Genomic DNA, 21,682 nt, shown 5'->3' on the forward strand with positions numbered 1-21,682 from the left:
TCAAAAAAAAAAAAAAAAAGGAAAAAAAGAGAAAAACGAATAGAGTGTACCACACATGGGATTAGGAAAAAAGAAAAATATGGAAAAGATCCCTTCCTGTGAGCTTTGTCATAAATGTACAGAAGGCCTCCCGAGAACTTCTGAAAACCTGTTTCTTTGCTAGCTGGTGGGAAGAATCAGGCTCATCTCTATTAAAATTGACTGTAGTATTTTTAAAAAGGATCTGAGGTATGAGTTGAGGCAAGAGTGAATAGATGACTTTAAACAAAATACTCCTGGAAACAAAATTAGGAATTATAAATGCAAAAGAAGGAAGGTTTATGGAGTGATTCGAAAACTTGAAACACTATGACTCACAGTAAATCTACTCATATTCATGAAAAATTGATGTTATTTCCACATTTGCTAAAGATTAATGGCAATTATAATCACATTAACAACTGTTTACATCATTTCTATGAATTCTCATCTTAAAAAGGCTTAGCTATTCAATATTTACTTCCAATTTTGTGCTGTCTGACATAATTCAAACAAGAAGTCTCTCCTAAAAGGAAGGGCATAATAAAAATAGCCCATGAAACTTCTCTCCAAGCAGATTTCCACATATCTAACTAAATAACTAATCATTTTTATTTATTTGAAGGAATTTGGAAGAATTAGGGCTATGATCCTGTATTTTATAAGTGATAAAAATTTTTAAAGTGGAAATTGCTTTATCATCTTGCTAATACGTTTGTAAAATTGCCCTTTTTTATTTAAGAAGCTTCAATGACTAAATATTTATTCTGTTATCTTAAATGCGTGCTAGATATAAGGGCAGCAACCATGGATATTTCTGTATTTTTTTCCCAATTTAGGGTAATATTCTGATGACATTAAATGGTTTCACTCTACAAAGCTTAAAATTCATGTACAGAAATAATTATTAATAAAAAATAATAAAATACATTGCTTACCTTTCCGGAGACAATCTTCTCATAAATCTGAATTGGCTGGTCTGCAAAGAACGGGGGGTAGCCAGCTGCCATTTCATAGATTAGCACTCCTAACGCCCACCAGTCCACTGCCTTATTGTAGCCCTAAGATGAACCAACACCGAGTGTCTGTTATCACCTGCTTCACCCAGAAGAGAATGACGTCATGCATTACTTCACAATGACCTTAAGTATGTGAAAGTTTTAAAAAAGCAGCTGCTGAGCAGTTAGTTATTCAGGGTAAAATAAAAAAAAAAATAAAATAAACAAAATGTATCAAGTCAGATTTGAATTAAACAAAGGGGAGAATTTCCAGATATTGAAATTGGATATTAGGAAATATTATTCAATCTTCTCCCTAAAATCATTAAGAATATTATAGACAATAAAATATGCCCTGTTTAATTGAGATAATTTAGTTGCTGCTCAGTAACAGGAAGAGAGTTGAACCAAATTACCTCTTAAAGCCCATTCTGGTTCTATAATCTTATGAATCAGGCTTTCTAGAGAATACTTAGAAAGGTCAAAAGTTTTGAAACGAAAGGGTAGATATTGTACTTCATAATAAGTAGTGGAGTTGACTTCATAACACTCTATATTGTTGGAGTTAGGACAGTGAATATACTATGGATAATCCTGTCTACTTCACAGGATCGTAGGAAAGCTAAAAGTTTAATGCAGAACCTAATAAATGTAAGTATTTAAGTATTCTTTATCTAATTACTGTTTTCTTTCTCATCTCTAAAAGCTATACAGGAGAGATTAACTAAGTCATGGGGTTTTGTGAGAACTACATCAAATAAAAGGAAATGATGTATATAAAGAGTGTTGCAAACCAAATATACAATTCTAAGGTTATTCTTAATTGGGTTTTTTCATGTTAAGCTTATTAAAATTAATATCTAGATGTATTTATAAAAAAAAGACTAAAATATTAACGTATTTATATAAAGTTTGTTATCAACTATAATCAGTGTCAATTGGCAAAAGATTATGGAAAAAAAAGTCCAACTTGATCCTGGAGAGAAATGAGCTGAGTTCCTACCAGATCTTCTGGTCTGCCCTCAGATGTATCCTTTAATTACCTCTGCCACTCCCCATATCCCAACTCTTCTGTCAAAATTTTAGCTTTATAAACTATTAAAATTACAAATTATTGCTAAAATATAATACTATAGTTTTTTTCTTTTTATTTTCTGATTTTGTATGTTTCTAAAAACAGAGACTAGTATACTAGAAACAGCACTTTGTTTTACTAACAGAAAGGGGTCAACTTTGCTTTAATTCTGTAAGTTCACCTCACTAGTAATATAATTACAATTATTTTTTGCTACAATGAAAGCATGTAATGTTGAAAAAAGTCATCTTTTTTTTTTTTTACTAAACTTTGATTTCTAGTTTTTAGATTGTGTGCTAATATTTATGTAAGTATGCCAGATGCTTTTAATATCTCAGGTATAAAAAATTAAAACAAATCAATAAGAAAAACTAACTTCCAATAGATAAATGGACAAAGGACATGAACTAATAATTCATACACAAATACCAAATGGCTAATAAGCATTAAAAAAATCTAACAAAGACATGAAACTTAAAGTAATTCAGGTATCATTTACTGTCTATCAAATTAGTAATGATTTTTAAAATAAGAATACCCAATGCTAGAGAAAGTGTGGTGGAACACTCTCAAACACTGCTGAGGGGTGTAAAATGTTACAATCTTTTTGGAAAGCCCTTTGGCAGTATGTATTGAAAGCCTTAAAAATGTTCATACCCTCTGACCAGGTAATTCTATTTCTAGAAATCTATCCTAAAAAATTAATTTGAAATGTAGAAAAAGTTTTATGCACAAAGATGTTTGTCAGATCTACTTACAATAGAAAAAAAAAGTAAGTAACCTGAATATTCAATAGAAGAATGGCAAAGTATGATATGGTACATTTTCAAATAAGCCATTAGAATTATGTTTGCACACTTGTTATCATTCAAGTGAAAAAAGCTGAATATAAAACTGTACACAATATAACATGCATAGAAGAATATATTGAAAAATTTTTTTAAAAAAGTCTGCCTCTGGGTGGTGAAATTATAGGTTTTTTTGATTGTTTCCTTATATTTTCCAAACTTCATAGAAGGAATATATATTTCTTTTGCTATATATATAGTATACGTATATAGTACAGTAAAAAAAAGCATATGGTGTAAAGAAAGGCATCTATCTTATCCCTTTCCTGGCTCCTGTTTGTGCCCAGAAATTATCAGTTTCTCCTTTTTAGCTTTCTCCAACAAGGGATGGCAGTAGAGAGGAAAACAGAAGTTAAACCATCTTTTCAGATATGATTAAAAATTTCTCTCACCATATTTTCATTGTTTAGAAAAGTAGAAATGGGGGGGAGGGTATAGCTCAGTGGTAGAGCACATGCCTAGCATGCACGAGGTCCTGGGTTCAATCCCCAGTACCTCCATTAAAATGTAAATAAAAATAAATAAGCCTAATTACCTCCCCCCAAAAATAAATAAAAAAATAAAGTTATAAAAAAAAAAAAGGTAGAAATGTCTTCAATAAGACAGTAAGTATTCAACTGCTGTAATATTCCTTTAAACTAAAATTTAAAAAATAATTCACACACATTTCTTTCATTTAAATGGTAAAGCTGAAACAAGAAGAAGTGACAACCAGCACACATCATCTTTAGTTTGCCTCTTGGTGTGATCCAGAGCAAGGCCTTCCTGCCCTCCTGTTATTTGGGATAATTAAGAAAAGGCTACGCTTTTGGCTTCAAAACAGGTCAGATTTTTTTTTTTAAATTTTAAAAAAATTTTATAAATCTACAATGTTGTGTCAAATTCCAGTGTTCAGCACAATTTTTCAGTTATTCATGGACATATACATACTCATTGTCACATTTTTTTCTCTGTGAGTTATCACAAAACAGGTCAGATTTACTCACACTAAATTCTCTCAGATCCAGAGTTAAAATGAACTGTTTATGGGATTAGTAGCAGACTCTAAACAATTAATTTTGAACAATAGATTTAAGTTCATAATTTAGATTAAACAAACATCAAATTAGATCAATAAACTGTTTTTAAATAAAACTACACAGTGAAGCATGCAGTGTATTTCTACTTTTTACATAGCAACATTATAAATATACCTTGCTGAGGATTATTTCTGGAGCCAAATATTCTGGAGTGCCACATAATGTCCAAGTTCTGCCTTTAACTCTTTTGGCAAACCCAAAGTCTGTGACCTATGAAAGAAAAAAAAAAAATTTCATAACAAATGCATTATCATACCTAAGTTGAAAGTTAAAAATGAGGGTTAAAATTAACAACATAAAAAAAGATAAGTCAATGTAACTGAGATTAATCCATGAATGCTACTATTTAGTGAATGAAACTTAAAGCAACCCATGCTGGAAAACCTTTCCTTAACTCAAACAGAGAAACAAATGAACCAAAAAATTAGTTTTAATAAAAATGAAGCAGTGCTAGGAGTGTTCCCTAAATCCAGCATGTCCTCTGCCATTAATTACATCATCAGAAGCACAAAAGCATCACTGGGAGAATCTATTGATAGCCGAGTAAAAAGGAATGCTCACATTGTTTTAATAGCAGAAATGGAAAGAAAATACTGTCACCAGTCCAGTGCTGGTAGCTAGGGCTCTTTTGGCAGCTACGCTGTAGAGTTAAAAAGCACGAACTATCGAACAGACTGTCTGAGTTCAAATTCTAACTCTACCTGTGTGACCTCACTGTGTCTGTTTCATTAACTTTAAAATGAGGGTAACAATAGGATTTATACTTCACAGTGTTATCAGAAGTAAGAGATGATACATGTAAGACACTAAGAATAATGCCTGGCACTAAGTGAACACCATAAATTTAGCTATTATTTCTTCATGCAGGAGACTGCTCAGTTCACAGCTATAGATCATGGGAGAGATAAGCAGGCTCTGATGGAATTTCTGGTTCTCTGTAAACAGCGACAGAATTATTAGCTCAACTTAAGCTATCAGGAAGAGCTGTTTCCCTCAAAGAAAAAAAATCCAGTATTAGTAGTTGTGGTTAAACACATACAATTTCTTACCTAGCGTTTTCCCAAACACATTATGTGTTCAAGTCATACCTGGATATAACCTTGGTGGTCAATTAAGAGATTTTCAGGTTTTAGATCTCTGTAGATGAGGTCTAGTGAATGGAGGTACTCAAATGTTAGCACTATCTGAGCTGCATAGAACCGTGCATGGGGTTCACTACAAAGAAACAAAACATTGATTTTCTGTCAAATGGGTTAACATATATAGTAATTAGTAGATTATGCAAAAAATTAATATAAGGTAGAGGTATTCTGGGAGCAAACAACATTTGTTTTCTTTTAAGCATATACAAAGAATATTGTTATTTTCCAGTATGTACTAAATTATAAATCACCTTCAAATAATGCTTTGATATTCCTGGTGGGCAGCAGATGTTGAAGAAATATATACTCAGATTGTCATTGTAATTCAAATTATTATTGGCCACATTAGAAGATTAAAGATGTCTTTATAAATGCGTCTGACCTTGAGAATGACTGAAAAGTGCCAGTTAGGTTGTCTCTCAGGGCCATTGCTGCTGTTGATAGGCTCCATCTACCTTCCTCATAAGCTTTAAGTACTTATTTAACTGCATTAATCTGCAGACTTCTGCCATTTTACCCAGGCTCTTCCTATTACAAAAGTGACATATGCTCATTGTAGAAAAAAATAATGAATTATTAATGAAGAATAAAAATACCAATAATCCCATTCAGAAATCACAGACACAATCCTGGTGTCTGAATTTCCCAATCTCCTACTATACATGTTTACACAGATACCGAAACATAAGTATAACCTGCATATTTGTGTAAATACACAGCATTCTTGCATGCGTAGATTAGATCAACTGATAGATTAATTGTTATTTTGAAGTCACATTCTGAGTATTTCTCTAAAAGAATGTACCAATTTTCTAGTTTGTGTTTCTGTTTCATTTTCTAGTGTATATGCTGAATTCTGCTAATCCCCCTGATAAATTGCAATGACTTTCAGATTTATGTCCTCAGTGAACAACCTTAACTATGAATAGAATTTCCCTCAAGATCGTTGGCATGAGTTTGATCCATTAGCACCAGGAATAGAAATTCTAAAAAAGACTGTATATGCTGCTCTTTTTGCTTGTCACTCATTATATTTCCAAGGTCCTAGTCTGATATATACCAAGTGCTCAGCAAATATTTGTTGAATAAATGAATATGTGAAGAAAAACACTTTTTTTGTGGCAAAATTTTATAATACCATTCCAGTTCCAGCCCCATGCCAACACTGTAACAAGCTAGGCCATATGTTGTATGACAAGGAATGAGAGCACTATAAAGGGAGATTGGAAGAATTACCCTGGTCATTGAAACATACATCCCTAATTTTGGAAATGTTTGACCTGGGAGGTCAAATATCCTATTTTCTCCATACATTTGTTAATATAAGATGAATTTACCATCTTATACTTATCAACATAAGTATAAGATACACTCAGTATTTTATATTAATCTCCACACTGGTGTTCGATTGGAGGTACACAAACATTACATAGATCTATAATCAAATTGTTTAAAGGTGAGAGCAACATATTCTATAGGAACATTTAATGCTGTAGCAACTTCGTCTAGACAGTTACTATTTATGTAGAGAATTGATTCTGATTAGAGCCATGCTCAACAATAACTCAGTCTTCCCATCACCTCAAAGCTTCTAAGGTAGGAGTTAGCAACCTTCCAAGTGTGTGTGTGTGTGTGTGTGTGTGTGTGTGTGTGTGTGTGTGTGTGTAGTACATGTGAAAGGTTAAATACAGTGCCTCTGTGTAAATTACATCAATCAACTTGCTTTCCTCTTACTATCAAGTCAAGTATTAAATAAGAGTGTGGGGAGTTGCAAAGGAAAGATATTAGTTATTACAGAATGGACAAAATATTTTTTGAAGAAAGGTTTAGGTGTGGTACTTCAGTGTAAAACTTTAAATTATCACAGGGCACTATGAGGATTCTGAGCCTGCTTGGACAAGGTGTGTTGGAAAGGATAACAGGAGGTGAAAGAAAATTATTAAGATGAACAGAAGCTACTCTGTATTAGCACAGTGCCTGACCCATATTAGGAGCCTGAAAGATATTAAGTCAGTAAGTGAATTTTGGCTTAGGCCTCCAGTAACTAAAATAACTCTCACGATGGCCCATTACTGAACATGATCTGATGTAATTCGAGTCTATCATCATCTCTTTATGAACTGAATTACCATCTTCAATCCCATTTGAATTCATACTGATATTTAAATTATGCCAATATATAATGTACTGAATGAAGCTGGACCTGCTCTTGGTTTCAGCTTCATTCTAATAGTGATTATTAACAAACAGTAGGAGCTTACAAACTATTACACATAGGTAAAGCTAACAGAATCTATAAACTATTTCAATAACTGTGTAAACTTATTAGTAATAACCTAATGATAAGGTACAAACTCTTTTAAAATTACATACAGATGTTTAAAACTCAGCATGGCAACAGTGCTAAGGAGAATTAAACTTGTACAAAACAAACTCATAATCTCATCACTATGATCCCATGATTACCTTTTCTATATATTCCCTTCTTATCTTCATCCTTAGACAAACCTCTTCCCCAGAGATGTATTATTAATATTTGTTCAATAAATACAGGTTTAAATTGAATTAATGTTTGTAATATCTGGAAATTCTTCAAATAATGGACCTACCAATGGTATTTTGGAAGAATATTTACATTGCTATCACAGTGTTTTTACTTAATTTTTAAAACTCAGTATGGTATGGCCTCTTATTAATATTTCCACCAATTATTCATGCAGCTAAAATATTACTAAATTAAATGAAATACATTTTTAGCACTGACAAAAACTTAAAATTTTGATTTAAAACAAATACACAGCATATAAAGATTTGATGAGCATAAATTACTATTTACCTGAATCTTCCAATTCTCCTTAGATGTGAAAACATTTCACCACCAGGGACATATTCCATAACCATGTATAAATTAGAATTATCCTAGGAACAAATAGAAAGGATAAATAAATCAAAATTATGAAACCTAGATTATTTCTCAAGAAAATATTTTAAGATAATGCCAATGTTCAATTAAAAAAAGACAAATTAAAAAATCTATCTGACAGACTATTAACATTGGGAAACAGAGAATAAATGGAAAATGCTCTAACTTTTCCACACCAGGGCACGTATTTTTTTTCTTCCTTTAGTATTCCTGCCACAGATTAGTCTGGGATATTTCCTGTTCCTGATCTCACAGGGAACACATAATTCTTGAACAGTTAAACACTGTGACAATGATTTACTGCTAAAGTATAAGCAAAAGTTAAAAAACAATTTGAAAAAGTAAGAATATTACATTTTATGTACCAAAAAAGGTCAGAGAGATTAATGATTTTTAACATCATCCTAAATACACAGGTCTTCATCTGATTTAAAGAATAAAGGAGGAGGAGGTGGATGTAGCTCAGTGGTAGAGCACGTGCTTAGCATGTGTGAGGTCCTGGGTTCTATTCCTAGTGCCTCCATTAAAAATAAAGAAGAGTAAAGGAGGAAAAAGAAAAAAGGCTAAAATGTTTCATATAAATCAACTGGCAGAGATACCAAGTAAATCATTCCAAAAAGCTGGAAAGCTGCCAATCTAAAGAATAAATCTTGTGCAACATTATGAGGCACTTAAGGGCCAAAGACTACTCTGCTTCAAAGGTAGGCAGGTGTATTCATTTGTATGAGTGTAAGATATGCATAATAAGATTTTACTATGAACTCTGAAAAACTGAAATTCTTGATTTTATAATACTATCTCATGAAAAACTACACATTACCTTCAACAATTTCCTCAAGGAGAACCAAAATCTTTTCAAATGCCACCTGTCTTTAAGCACAACAGGATTTAATTACATAAAATCTAAATGTGTTACTTATTTTGTTTATTCATATTCTCTAGGTTTATCATCTAGTTTAGAGTCCTATTATAGCTTCATATTTTAAAAAAATATCAGTTTGAAAATATTTCATTTGGATAAAAGTAAAATTTACCTTAAAAGAATACTCCAGTCGAACAAGAAAAGGAAAATTCACTGCCTGTAATATTCTTTTTTCATTCAAAGTATGCTCTATTTGCTTCAGTTTAACAACCTGTAATTGAGAGAAAAAATATATTTAATGTGTTTGAAGAAAATTTAAAGGTTACTATATATTTTTTGAAAAGCTTTCCATATAATAATGAACCTGGATAAGCAAAATTGTTACTAGACTTGAACAAAGACAACAATAATAGCCATCAATTAGGCTTGTCAGATTCAAATAAAAAAAAACCTAACAGAGGGGTAAAACTTGGTCTTAAGGTCAACTATAAACTTCAGTCAAGAAACAAGTGCCAAGAAGAAAGAAACCCATAATAAATTACTTAAAAATTAATATGTGAAAATACTTAGCTCACAACTTCTAGTCCACTAAAAGAGTTGCCACAAATTACTGTACTAAGCAGGTATTGATTTTAAATCTTGAGGAGATAAGGAAGGAAATTAAAGACAGAGGAAAAACCAACAATTAAAAAACAGTGGATAAAATAGAACAATCTATTAATTTCATAATATCTGAATAAATACAAGAACAAATCCTAAAAATTCAATTCACATAATAACATAATATTGACAAAAAATGACTATGCTTTTATAATAGGTTGTTTTGAATTAATCAAGCTTCCACTGGATTGTCTAATCAATCAGGTACATAGTATGGAATGCATCTTATCTTGACTTCATAGAGACTGTGATTCTATCCCACATGTGATTAGATTTTGAATTTAAGAAAAAAGGTGACCTTAGCTAAGGAAACAAACTGTCTTGTATATGTGTAAATCATTAGAAGGAGGCATTTTTTTCTTGATAGAGGTATGCTGTCAGTGTGGAGCAGTCACAGGATTCAAGAAGTTGAACATAAATAAGGTAGGTAATTAAAGATATCATCCCATAATTTAGAATATAAAAATTATAGCATAAAAATAATGCTGGGCAAAGAATAACTGAGTCAGAAGACCTGTGTTCTAATCTGAGCCTTCTAGTCAACCAGTTTTGTTTGTGACACAGATGTTATTTCAATTCTTTGGACTTCAGTTGTTTTTTCACCTGAACACTGAAGTGGCTGGATCACTACTGTCCACATTTAACTAGTTTCAGAACCAATTAGTCCATACTTATCACAATAAATTATATAACATTAGCTGGAGAATTACTGTTGAACTTTGTGTTTACTTTTTATTAATACTTTTTTTTTTTTTAGCAGTTTCAGGTTCACAGCAGAAATGAACAAAAACTATAGAGATTTTCCATATATCTCCTGCCCCTACACATGCATAGTTTCCCCCATTATCAACATTCCCCACCAAAGTAGGACATTAAACCTCCACTGACCTATCATTATCACCCAGAGTCCATAGTTACATTAGGGTTCACTCTTGGTGTTGCACATTCTGTGAGTTTGAGCAAATGTATAATGACCTACCCACCATTATAATAACAGATAGAGTAGTTTCTCTGCTCTAAAAATCTCCTGTGCCCCACCTATTCATCCTTTCCTTCCCACCAAACCCAGGTGACCATCAATCTTTTTACTGTCTGGATAGTTTCACCTTTTCCAGAATGTCACATAGTTGGAATCACATAATATGTAGCCTTTTCAGATTGGCTTCTTTCACTTAGCAATATGCATTTAAGTTTCCCACATGCTTCATAATGGCTTGACAGCTCATTTCTTCTTAGCACTGAATAATATTCCATTGTCTAGATGTACCAGTGTTTACTTTTATATATTATGATATAGCAGGTTTTTAGTTAAACATAAACAATGTGTTACCTTGTAAAATAAGTAATGAAATCTGCAACAGAGAGGCTTCCTACATTATGTCCTTGCTAAGCCCACTACGCGTGTGGGAGCATAACAATTAAAATGAACCTAAGCTATATGAGCTGGCAAAGCAAATATGGTAGTTAATTTTTAAATTAACTTAATTTTTAAAGTTAACTAATTAAAATCTAATTTACTTTTAAATGTGCACACCTGCTACATACAAGGCATACTACTAGTAAGTGCAATGGAGATAAAGACAAGAAAGCATCTGCCTTCATGCTGCATAAAATCTACTTGGCAGTATGATGCATAAATATGTGAATAACAGTATGTGAATAACTGCCAAGTGAGAGTTCTAAGTGTTCAGAGGAGAAAATGTTAATATCAGGCCTAGACATAATCTGTCTGAGTCCCAGACTCTTCATCTAACATCGCTGATGACAGTAATAATGCTTACTTTGAAAGTGACTGTGTAGCATAGTACATGGTAAGTGCCTGACATAAAGAAAAAGCTAAAAAATGTCAGTCTTTACTATAATCTATTAAAAAAGGTGAGAGCTTGGCTGGGTCTTAAAGATGGACAGATAACAAACATCAGGAAAAGACAGAGGAGTACTGCAGTCAGGGTTAATACCCAGAACCATTACCTGGATGGGGTAAAATATGAAATAAGCCTTATAAACTTATAAATAAATAAATACTAGAGACATAATGGATAACATGACAATTATAATTAACACTGCTGTATGTTATACATGAAAGCTGCTGAGAGTAAACTGTAAGAGTTCTTATCATAAGGAAAAACATTTTTTCCTTTTTCTTTTATGTTGTCTCTATGAGATGATGAATATTCATTAAACTTATGGTAAACATTTCATGATGTTATTATATAAATCAAATAATTACTTATACAGTGCCATATGTCAATTATGTATCAATAAAACTGGAAGGAAAAAAGGTAAGTCCGATGGCTAACTCCTTTTGGTTATAGCTTAGGACAATGCTTCTCAAAATTTGGTAATGAAGAATACCAAAATGGCAGAGAAAAATTAACAAATACCCCTGGGAGTACAGGTACAGTCCATGTTTTATTTTCACAATTCAAATAAAATTTATATTTACTTCTTAGTATTTCTGTCACTTTAAATACATATATTTAAAAGTATTTATAAATGATTACTCATCAGTTGGCTTATTTTAGCCAAACATTTGAGAAGTTATTAATAAGGAAGACAGGCCACGGATCATCACATACTACCCTGTACCACTCAGCATAGCACCAAATATTCCTGTGAGTCCAGTTTCAATCAGAGAAGTAGAGAATAGAGGACATATAGAGGAACTGTGTGAATGAGACTGACTTCATTTAATAAACATCACGAAACTTTCTGAGTAAGTGAAAGAATATGATATGGTTAAAAAAAACTTTGTTGGTAATGAGGAGGGTGAATTAGCACAAGGTGGAAAGTCTTAAGATGCTACTGTGCTTCTGCACAGTGAAGGAAACGATGAACAAAATGAAAAGGCAGCCTACTGAATGGGAGAAGATATTTGCAAACAATATATCTGATAAGGGGTTAATACCCTAAAAGAAAAGAAAACAAACAAACTCATACAACTCAACATCAAAAAAAACAAACCGATTAAAAACCAGACAGAGGACCTGAACAGACAATTTTCCAAAGACATACAGGTGGCCAAAAGGCACACGAAAAAATGCTTGACATCACCAATCATCAGGGAAACGCAAATCAAAATCACAGTATCACCTCATGCCTGTCAGAACGGCTATTATCAAAAAGACACAAATAACAAGTGCAAGGATGTAGAGAAAAGGGAACCTTCATACACTGTTGTTGGGAATGTATATTGGTACCATCACTATGGAAAATAGTTCAGAGGTTCCTCAAAAACCTAAAAGTAGAACTACCATATGATTCAGCAATTCCACTTCTGGGTATTTTTCCAAAGAACACAAAAACATTAATTCAAAAAGATATATGCAACCCTATGCTCACTGCAGCATTACTTACAGTAATAGCCAAGATATGCAGAAGCAAACTAAGTGTTCATTGATAGATGGATAGATAAAAAAGACAGAATATAAAATGGAATATACTCAGCCACAAAAAAGAAGGAAATCTTGCCATTTGCAGCAACATGGATGGACCTACAGGGTATGAGGGTATTATGCTAAGTAAAATTAGTCAAAGAAAAATACCATATGATTTCACTTATATGTAGACTCTAAATAACAAAATGAATGACCAAACAAAACAGAATCATAGATATGGAAACTGAGAGGGGAGGGGGATGGGGGAATGAGTGATATAGGTATGGGGGGTTAACAGATACAAACTTACAGTTACAAAATAAGTGAGTCACAGGGATCAAATGTACAGCAAGCAGCATAGTGTCAATAATATAATAACTTTGCATAGTGATAGATGGTAATTAGACTCATTGTGGTGATCATTTTGTAATGTATAGAGATACCAAATAACTATATTGTACACCTGTAACTAACATAGTATTGCAGGTCAGTTACACTTCAAATGAATAAACACTTTTTTATTGTTGTTTTGCTAGCAACACAAATATACTAGTCACTTACCCTCTCTGAGATCCAATTACCCTACCTGGACAATTAGGGTAAGAATTAGTTGATCTCTAAGAGCTCCATGCTCAGATTGTTCAAACTAGGAGTGCAGAGCTCAAGGACGAGCTGAAGCTCAGACAAGGGCACACGGGGAGAGGGTACAGAAGAAGAAAATAGGACAAGCACATAGTTCAGAGATTAAGATTAGCTATCTTTAAAGAGTAGAAGAGTAGACAGAAGTTAAAAATAGGAAAAAAAAAAAGAAATCAAAACAAACAAACAGAAAACAGGAAAAGGCAAAAAGGCATATAAAAAAGAGCCCCGAGAGGCAAGAAGTCCAGGAACAAGACAGTTTCAAGGGAGCGGTCAACACAATCATAGGCTCTAAAATGTCATGTAAGATGAGCAAAAAGCCCGCTGAACTTGGTGATTACATCACTGGATTGGTGACCCTTGGTAACATCATTCCAGTAGAGTAGCAAGAGGTAGGAGATAAAGAAGGAGGCAGCTAAATTGTTGTGGGCTGAAGAATTAAAAGGAAGTTGATTGATCCAGCAATCCTACTCCTGGGCTTGTATCCAGAGGAAGCTCTAATGTGAAAAGATACATGTACCCCAGTGTTCACAGCAGCTCTATTTACAACAGCCAAGACATGGAAACAACCTAAATGTCCACGGACAAATGACTAGATAAAGAAGTTGTGATACATGCACATGTGCGTGTGCGCACGTGTGCACGCACACACACACACACACAGGAATGCTACTTAGACATAAAAAAGAACAATGCCATTTGCAGCAACATTAATGGACCTGGAAATTGTCATACCAAGTGAAGTAAGCCAGAAAGTAAAAGAAAAATACCATATGATATCACTTATATATGAAATCTAAAAAAAAAAAGGACACAAATGAATTTACTTACAAAACAGAGACAGACTCACAGACATAGAAAATAAACTTATGGTTACCAAGGGGCAGAGGGGGTTGGGAGGGATAAATTGGGAGTTCAGAATTTGTAGATACTAAGTACTATATATAAAACAGATAAACAACAAGGTCCTACTGTATAGCACAGGGAACTATATTCAATACCTTGTGGCTTATAATGAAAAATAATATGAAAAGGGATATATATATATATATATATATATATATTTATATACTTACAATGTAGTGTTAATTTCTGGTGTTCAGCATGGTCATTCATATACGTATATGAATGACAATGCTGTACAGCAGAAATTAACACAACATTGTAAATCAACTATACTTCAATAAAAAAAGGAAGTGAGTTAGTGGATAGAGTGATTAAACTATTTTTTCAAGACGCACTGTTAGAAAAGATATGTGAAAGAGGGCAGTAAACAAAGATGCACAAATGTGTATATGTGTGTATTTAATTTTAGAGAGAATTTTTCATGTTAGATGTCAGTTTTGTTTTTTGTTTTCAAGTAGAGATTGCATTGAAACCTCAGACCAGTTTAATGATGTGTTGTCCAATATGGTAGCCACTAGCCACGTGTGGTTATTTAACACTTGAAGTGTAGCTCATTTGAATGGAGATATACTGCAATTGTGAAATATAAATCAGATTTTGAAAACTTGGTATGCAAAAAAGAATATGAAACAACTTTAATATTTATATTAATTATATGTTGCAATGATAATATTTTAGATACATTGGGCTAAATAAAATCTATCATTAAGATTAATTACAACTATTTCTTTTTATTTTTTTAAACGCGGCTACTAAAAAATTTACAATTACCTATGTGGCTGACATTATACTTCTGTTGGATAGCATTAGTTTACCTACTATCTGTAACCCTGACTACTAGTTCAGTACTGTCTCCTCCATTTTCTTATCTATATGCCAGTAAACCAAAATGTCACTCTTGAGAATGTAGAATCTATAAGATAATATATCAAGATTTGCCATTTTTTCTTACTTTCCCTCAATCATGATTACTAGGAAAATAGAAGCTTAATATTTAAAGCATGAATAATTCAGATACCCAAATTCATTAGATAGCACTAATATATGATAAATGCTTTAAAATTATTTTTTAATTTTTTAAAGATATAACTGACAGATAACATTATTAGTTTCTGGTGTACAATATAACAATTTGATATATGTGATAGTACGTAGGTTTTCAAATTTTCCCCTGCTTAACTTACATTATAAATTAAACAACCTCAATTATGTTGAACAAAAGGGCTTTGATTGTCAATTAAAATAAGTCATAGAATAAAATCACTAAGTTTCTGTTAGCTCAATCTAAGGATCAAGCAACTGATCCTTGTATTTTTCCACAAGGCAGAGTGTAGTAGAGATGCCTATTCTCTACATATAGAATTTAATATTTTGTTAGTAAATATATATATACCTACAGTGTATAAATACTGAAATAATATTTCATACATTAAAACAATTAACTATGTGTATCACATGGTCACAATAAATAGGAATGGAAATTAAATGGCATGGTAAGTCATTCTATTGCATGTGTTCAACTATCTAGAGTATAAAACCGAAGTTTACCTTTCAGGTACATAACAGTGAATACACTAACCTTCTGCTTATCTAAGATCTTCATGGCATAATACTGCTCAGTGGCTTTATGTTTCACCAGCATGACTCTTCCAAACGAACCCGTTCCAAGGGTTTTTTTCCTTTCAAAGTCCTCCAGCCCGGCATTATTCTACATATACATGAAAAAATAAACTTAAAAATCGGAAATTTTCATAAGAAGACTATGGTAACTATAATAGATTTAGTGATAAATTATCAGAATAGATAATCTGTAACTATTCATTTAAAAATAATACAATGAAACTATTGAAATTCGAGGTTATTGGTTCTATATTTTCTTTGAATAAGAAAGGATCTACTATTTGAAAGAGACATATCACAAAACAGTAATGTGAGGAAATAAGAGCCTCAGCTGAAATGTGAAAGGTCATTTTCCAGTATGAATTCCTAGTACTGGACTTCTGATAAATTAGCTCCATATTTTAATAATTACAAGCCGACCAGAAGTATGCAATCACGGAAGGCACACAATGTCGGTGCACTTGCAAATAACTGCAGTGGATGGATAAGCTGAGGATCAGAACCTTTTCACTAGAGTTACATCTGAAGAAAGCACTTTCTCATTTCTATCCTGACGCGAGCTTATAGACCTAGATAATAGCAGCATGAGAGCTCCTAATGGCCTCTCTCTCTGGTGTTGTAAAAACCAGGTATTACTTTAAAAAGTAACACTAAGATAAAAAGAGTTCCTCACTCCCACCCAGATAACCAAAAGTCAGAGTCCCAGAACAATAATCAGTCTCTTTTTCTCCTTGAATAGATGCTTTGTTACAAGCAAACATCTTTGTTTGGCTTTCACTATACAACATGGAAGCAAAGAATTGGAGGCATCAATCTATTGAATTTGTTGCTGCCACAATAAACTGAAAATTAATAGGAAAAATTATGTGCTAAACAGCACCAAGTAGTAATTGCTGTCCCATTTATTTAATAGGTTTTCATTATAAAGGTCCCCATAAAATCTTGGAAATAATATTTCCAAGGGCCAGTCTGTACGGTGTTAAACTTGATAAAACTGTGACTCAATATGATTTGTTTATAATAAAGGAGTCTGGATAACTACAGGAATTCACTGTAGTTGGATTTACTCTCTATTGCAAACCAAACTTTGCCTTTGGAGACACATCATAGCTTCTAAATAAATCATTACAGAGAAAGCAAGTAACTCTAGGTTTTTATTTATAAAATCTGTTTTCAACATATTTTAATTCCCATTTCTAATAATTTTAAATTGCCATGAGATTCTATATCAATATAGAAAAAGTCCTTATAATTCTGATAGAATTAATTTTATAGATTAATATTTAATTTCTGGTTTATTTACAACAATGAATTGAAATGTTTAATATACTTCCCAAATAATGAAACCAAACATTATTAATGGACAACAGAGCATCTCTTTTTGCTAGTCACTGCTTTTCATACAATAATCCATCTTCCTTACCTCTATCTTAATGTTTCATGTTAGATAATATCTAATGTTTTGCAATCACTAGAGTGACTATGTTTTAAATTATAGCTCATGCTCTAAATCCTGGTAATTATGTCATCTTCCCAAAACATAACATTTATTTAGAATTAAATATCTTTTAGTGAAAAAAATACTTGAAATAAAGATTTTGTGCTAAAAAAGGTTTTCAAAATTTAATATACTATTAAAGTTTATTAAATATTTATAAAAATAGATGCAAAAATTTTTTTTGGCAAGTACAGAAAGCTCTTTTTATATACAGGTTTTAGATCTTAGTTAAGATCTAAAGTACTTAAATTATATAGAACTTAACACATCAAAACATTTATGAAAGGATCCTTGTGTACTTGATATGTTGTCAATAGCCAAGTGTTTGTGATTAAGAATTTGAAGCTGCACAGTGTGATCCCTACTGTCATAATAAAAATAATAAATATGCTATCAAAGACAAATCAAAATTAGTATAATATTAGAAAGTATCAGAAATATCAACATTCTGTAACAGTTTGGAATTAGTATCAAAATTTGTAATCAGGTATCATCCTGGAAATTAGTTCCCACTCCAATTTAGGTATAAATAAAATTATTAATAAATCAAAATATAATGTTATGGCAAGATTCTCATGTTAAACTTACATTTATTAATGCTACTTGAAAATTAAGCTTTCTGAAGTAGTAAATTATTTGGGCAAGAGTCATGATTTTACTCAATACAGGATTTTTAAATTACAGAAAATTAAAGATATTCCTTACCGGAGCAGGATTTTCCCATTTTTTTAAAAAATCTTCTTTGGCTTTGGCTAGAAACTCTTTCACTGAAAACATATTAAAAAAACCAAAACACAAATTATGACTTGTAAGAATATTTACATTGCATATATAAATATTTTACATATAACTATACTTGCTTAAAAAACAAAGACTTAGGCCAACTATGGTTGCCATGAAACATGTATTCACAACCATGATACACTAGAGAGCTATTTAAATTTCTTTAAAGAAGCAGCAAACATTTTCTCAAGTTTCTAAGAATATCTAATACACTTCTACATGGAGATCACTTTGATAATTTCAAATCTGATAATAAAAATACTGTTCCTGAAAACACATCTGAAAGTAACGAAAAAAGTTAGAAATCAATCCATGACAAAATATTGATCGTAAAAAAATAAACCAGGAGTGGTATTAACAGAACCTTTAAACATAAGAACTGAAAACACTGGGAGAACTTTGTTGATTTACGGAGTTTCAAAAATAACTGATTTTAATAAAAGGCTGTTTTCAGGTATAATGATTTATATTATTAGATTTGTCTTCTCTACTAAAGGTAGAGAGAAAAAGGAAAAACCACGGAGTAACACAAAGAATGGCCACAAAGACAAAAACAAAACAGAACAAACCACAAACAAAAAACCCAAACAGCTTAAAAATCTCATTCTAAATCTGGAACAAAACTAAATGCCTAATTTAAAATGTAAACTAAAGTAAAGCAATTCAAAACCAGATGTTTATACAGTGATCAATAATGGCCACATTATTTTACAGAGCTGTGGTTTGAAGTTTTAGATTTGCTAAATGAAGAATCATGTAAAAAGCTTCCTCTTTTTCATTATCTTCCCACAAAGTCATTAACAAAGACTTCTGTTTACAAAACAACTCCAGGGCTTTAAAAATAAATAGGAAAAAAATTTCAGAGAGAGAGAAAATGGCATTAACAAACTGTATTCTTGTTCCTATAGTTAGGTATGAGAGCAAAACCTAACTAAACAAGAAGTAATTATTTTAGTCTTTCTTTTTGCTGGGAAAGTTCCCGGTATTCCTCTGATATCTGAATCTATAAGTAAAGAAAAAAATAACAGAAAGTAAGATTTAAATAATGTTGAAATAGTAAAAGGCTAAACAAATGGCACACTGATATTTATTTCAGAGGTAGTAAAAATGATGATGATGATGATAAGAAAAAATTAAAAGTGGGAGTGAAGAGTTCACAAATTCTTTAATAAGACCATCTAATGATGTAGTAGTATTAAACTGAGGCATTTAAAATATACATTATAATTTCCTCCTTTAACCCCCACTGAGGTACCTTTGGCAAAACATTGTTAAATGAGAAAGTTGTTGGCATTCTAAATGCTTTGAGATTTCAAAATGGTGATGACATGCATCAAGTGGAGACTTAGATTTTATGTAACACTAGCGTGCATTTCTGAAGATATTACTTTACTATTTTATACAAACTGTCACTTGTATTTTGCTGTAAAATACTCTCAAAATACCTATTCTAGAAAATTTGAGAAAAATAATTTTTAAAATTAGAATCTTTCCATTATATGAAAATCTCATTCACCAAAACAATGAATCAAATAATTGTACCTAATTATGCAAATATGATCTAATTACTTCTGGGGGTGGACTTAGGGGTGGAAAATTATTACATTTTCTTTGACTTTAGGATGGTTCAAGTCATCCTACTTCTAAAAGTTAATGTACTAGTTACAACTGAAGAAGAGTGGTTTTGTAAGTAAGATTTTCTTTTTCCTTTTTTTTTTTTTGCATGGAGCAGATATATCTGTACATGGCACTGACTTGGAAATGACAGCTATAAAATAAACTAAGAACGTAATTTATTGCTAAATGCAACTGTGGCTTTTAAGAAACAACTTGTGACTCTCAAAATATACCTCTGATTTCTTTTGAAAAATATTTTTAGTTATCTTCTATTCATAGAACTTGTACATCAAGTTGCAGTATAAACTCTCCAGATGCCTGCATGAGTTGTAATTTGAAGACATGGAGATTCAGGAAAAGAAAAAAATATTCCTAACATACTGTTTCAGCTTCTTCAGTCACTTCCTGCTAATTGGACCTTGAGTTAAGGAAAAAGTAACTGGTCAAAGGAAGGACTGGCAGTATTTGCCAAAGGTGGTAAGTGAAAGAAAATTTCCTTTTTCCTGCTTGGTGAATGAGCTAAAAGAAAAATTTTAGGTACTCCTTTAATTTCATTCACTGATAGAATATTCAGGAAAATCTTTGAAATACTCTCTGTACTCATCAATATTCTGAGTTTACTGTCAAGCCATACTGCAGAAAGTAAATAATCTCATAAAGGTCTTATATGAACATTATCAGAAATGATATGAATCAAAGATATTAATTTTGTAAATTATTTCAACAAATAAAGAGATTCCCTTTTAGAGTAAAGATAAGCGTTAATTATAATGTCATTAAATAGCTTCATGAGGAAAACTGTTTCTGAAACACTTTTTGCCACATAAGTATATACACATGAAATCTCTAATTTATATGTGCAATATTTAGATGCAAAGATGAACAAAATTAACTCTTTGTAAAAATGTTACTTAACCAAAATATACATCTTATAAAGACAAATACCAAAATTAAAATATTTCACAGTATGCTAGATTACGAATAGCTCTAAAACAACAGGTGACCCAGGACCATATGTGTTTGCTTAGAATTTTATTAGTTTTACACAGTGGTTAATTTAACTTTCTGAATGCTCTTCTCCAGTTATTTAAAAAATTTATATCCACTTATCTAAGGAGTTGGCAACTAATTAATAAAATGAGTGGTGGGAGAGAGATAAATTCAAACACTGCAGCACATTTAATTCAGAGTTTCCTATAAAGCATACACTTTAAGGTCTCAAATCTTTTGTTTTCTTGTTGTGTTCTAGTATATAAGCTGTATCTATATTTAAAATTAACTTAAACCATTGTGATATCCTGCAATAGCCACAGGCTTTGGAGCTCGGCACACCTGAGTTATAATATTGGTTCTAATACTTCTTAGTAATCATCAGGACCTATCTAAAGATGATCAGTAACTCCCCTTAAGAAAAAAAATCTCAACAAAGGATTTTTCAGCAAATATGTTTTGTTCTGTACTAGTCAATAACGGAGCAAACTAGGTACTAAAAAAGTGAGAAGGACACACCAAAAATTAACTCAGTTTCTTCTCAGGAGCATATATTTCAATTAAATTCATTTTCCAAATAAATTTATTTTCTCTTCAGTGTAAGAAATGAGCATACCAAAGAGATCTATATACGTTCACCAGTGTTC

General features: G+C 31.8%; 1 protein-coding gene across 2 annotated transcripts in view; it reads right to left on the reverse strand.

Annotated features, from left to right (window-relative positions):
* Nucleotides 1-21,682, reverse strand: part of PRKACB (protein kinase cAMP-activated catalytic subunit beta) — a 116,933-nt gene that overhangs the window by 18,896 nt on the left and 76,355 nt on the right. For both annotated transcript variants that reach the window (XM_074376139.1, XM_010963332.3), the window contains exons 2-8: nt 18,351-18,412; nt 16,107-16,235; nt 9,118-9,216; nt 7,997-8,079; nt 5,107-5,233; nt 4,133-4,228; nt 957-1,079 (exon numbers count right to left, since the gene is read on the reverse strand). In XM_074376139.1, coding sequence (XP_074232240.1) covers nt 957-1,079; nt 4,133-4,228; nt 5,107-5,233; nt 7,997-8,079; nt 9,118-9,216; nt 16,107-16,235; nt 18,351-18,412 — 719 coding nt within the window. The remainder of the gene's footprint in view (nt 1-956; nt 1,080-4,132; nt 4,229-5,106; nt 5,234-7,996; nt 8,080-9,117; nt 9,217-16,106; nt 16,236-18,350; nt 18,413-21,682) is intronic.

The sequence above is a fragment of the Camelus bactrianus genome, chromosome 13 (genome assembly GCF_048773025.1).
Source record: "Camelus bactrianus isolate YW-2024 breed Bactrian camel chromosome 13, ASM4877302v1, whole genome shotgun sequence".
NCBI classification, from domain to species: domain Eukaryota; kingdom Metazoa; phylum Chordata; class Mammalia; order Artiodactyla; family Camelidae; genus Camelus; species Camelus bactrianus.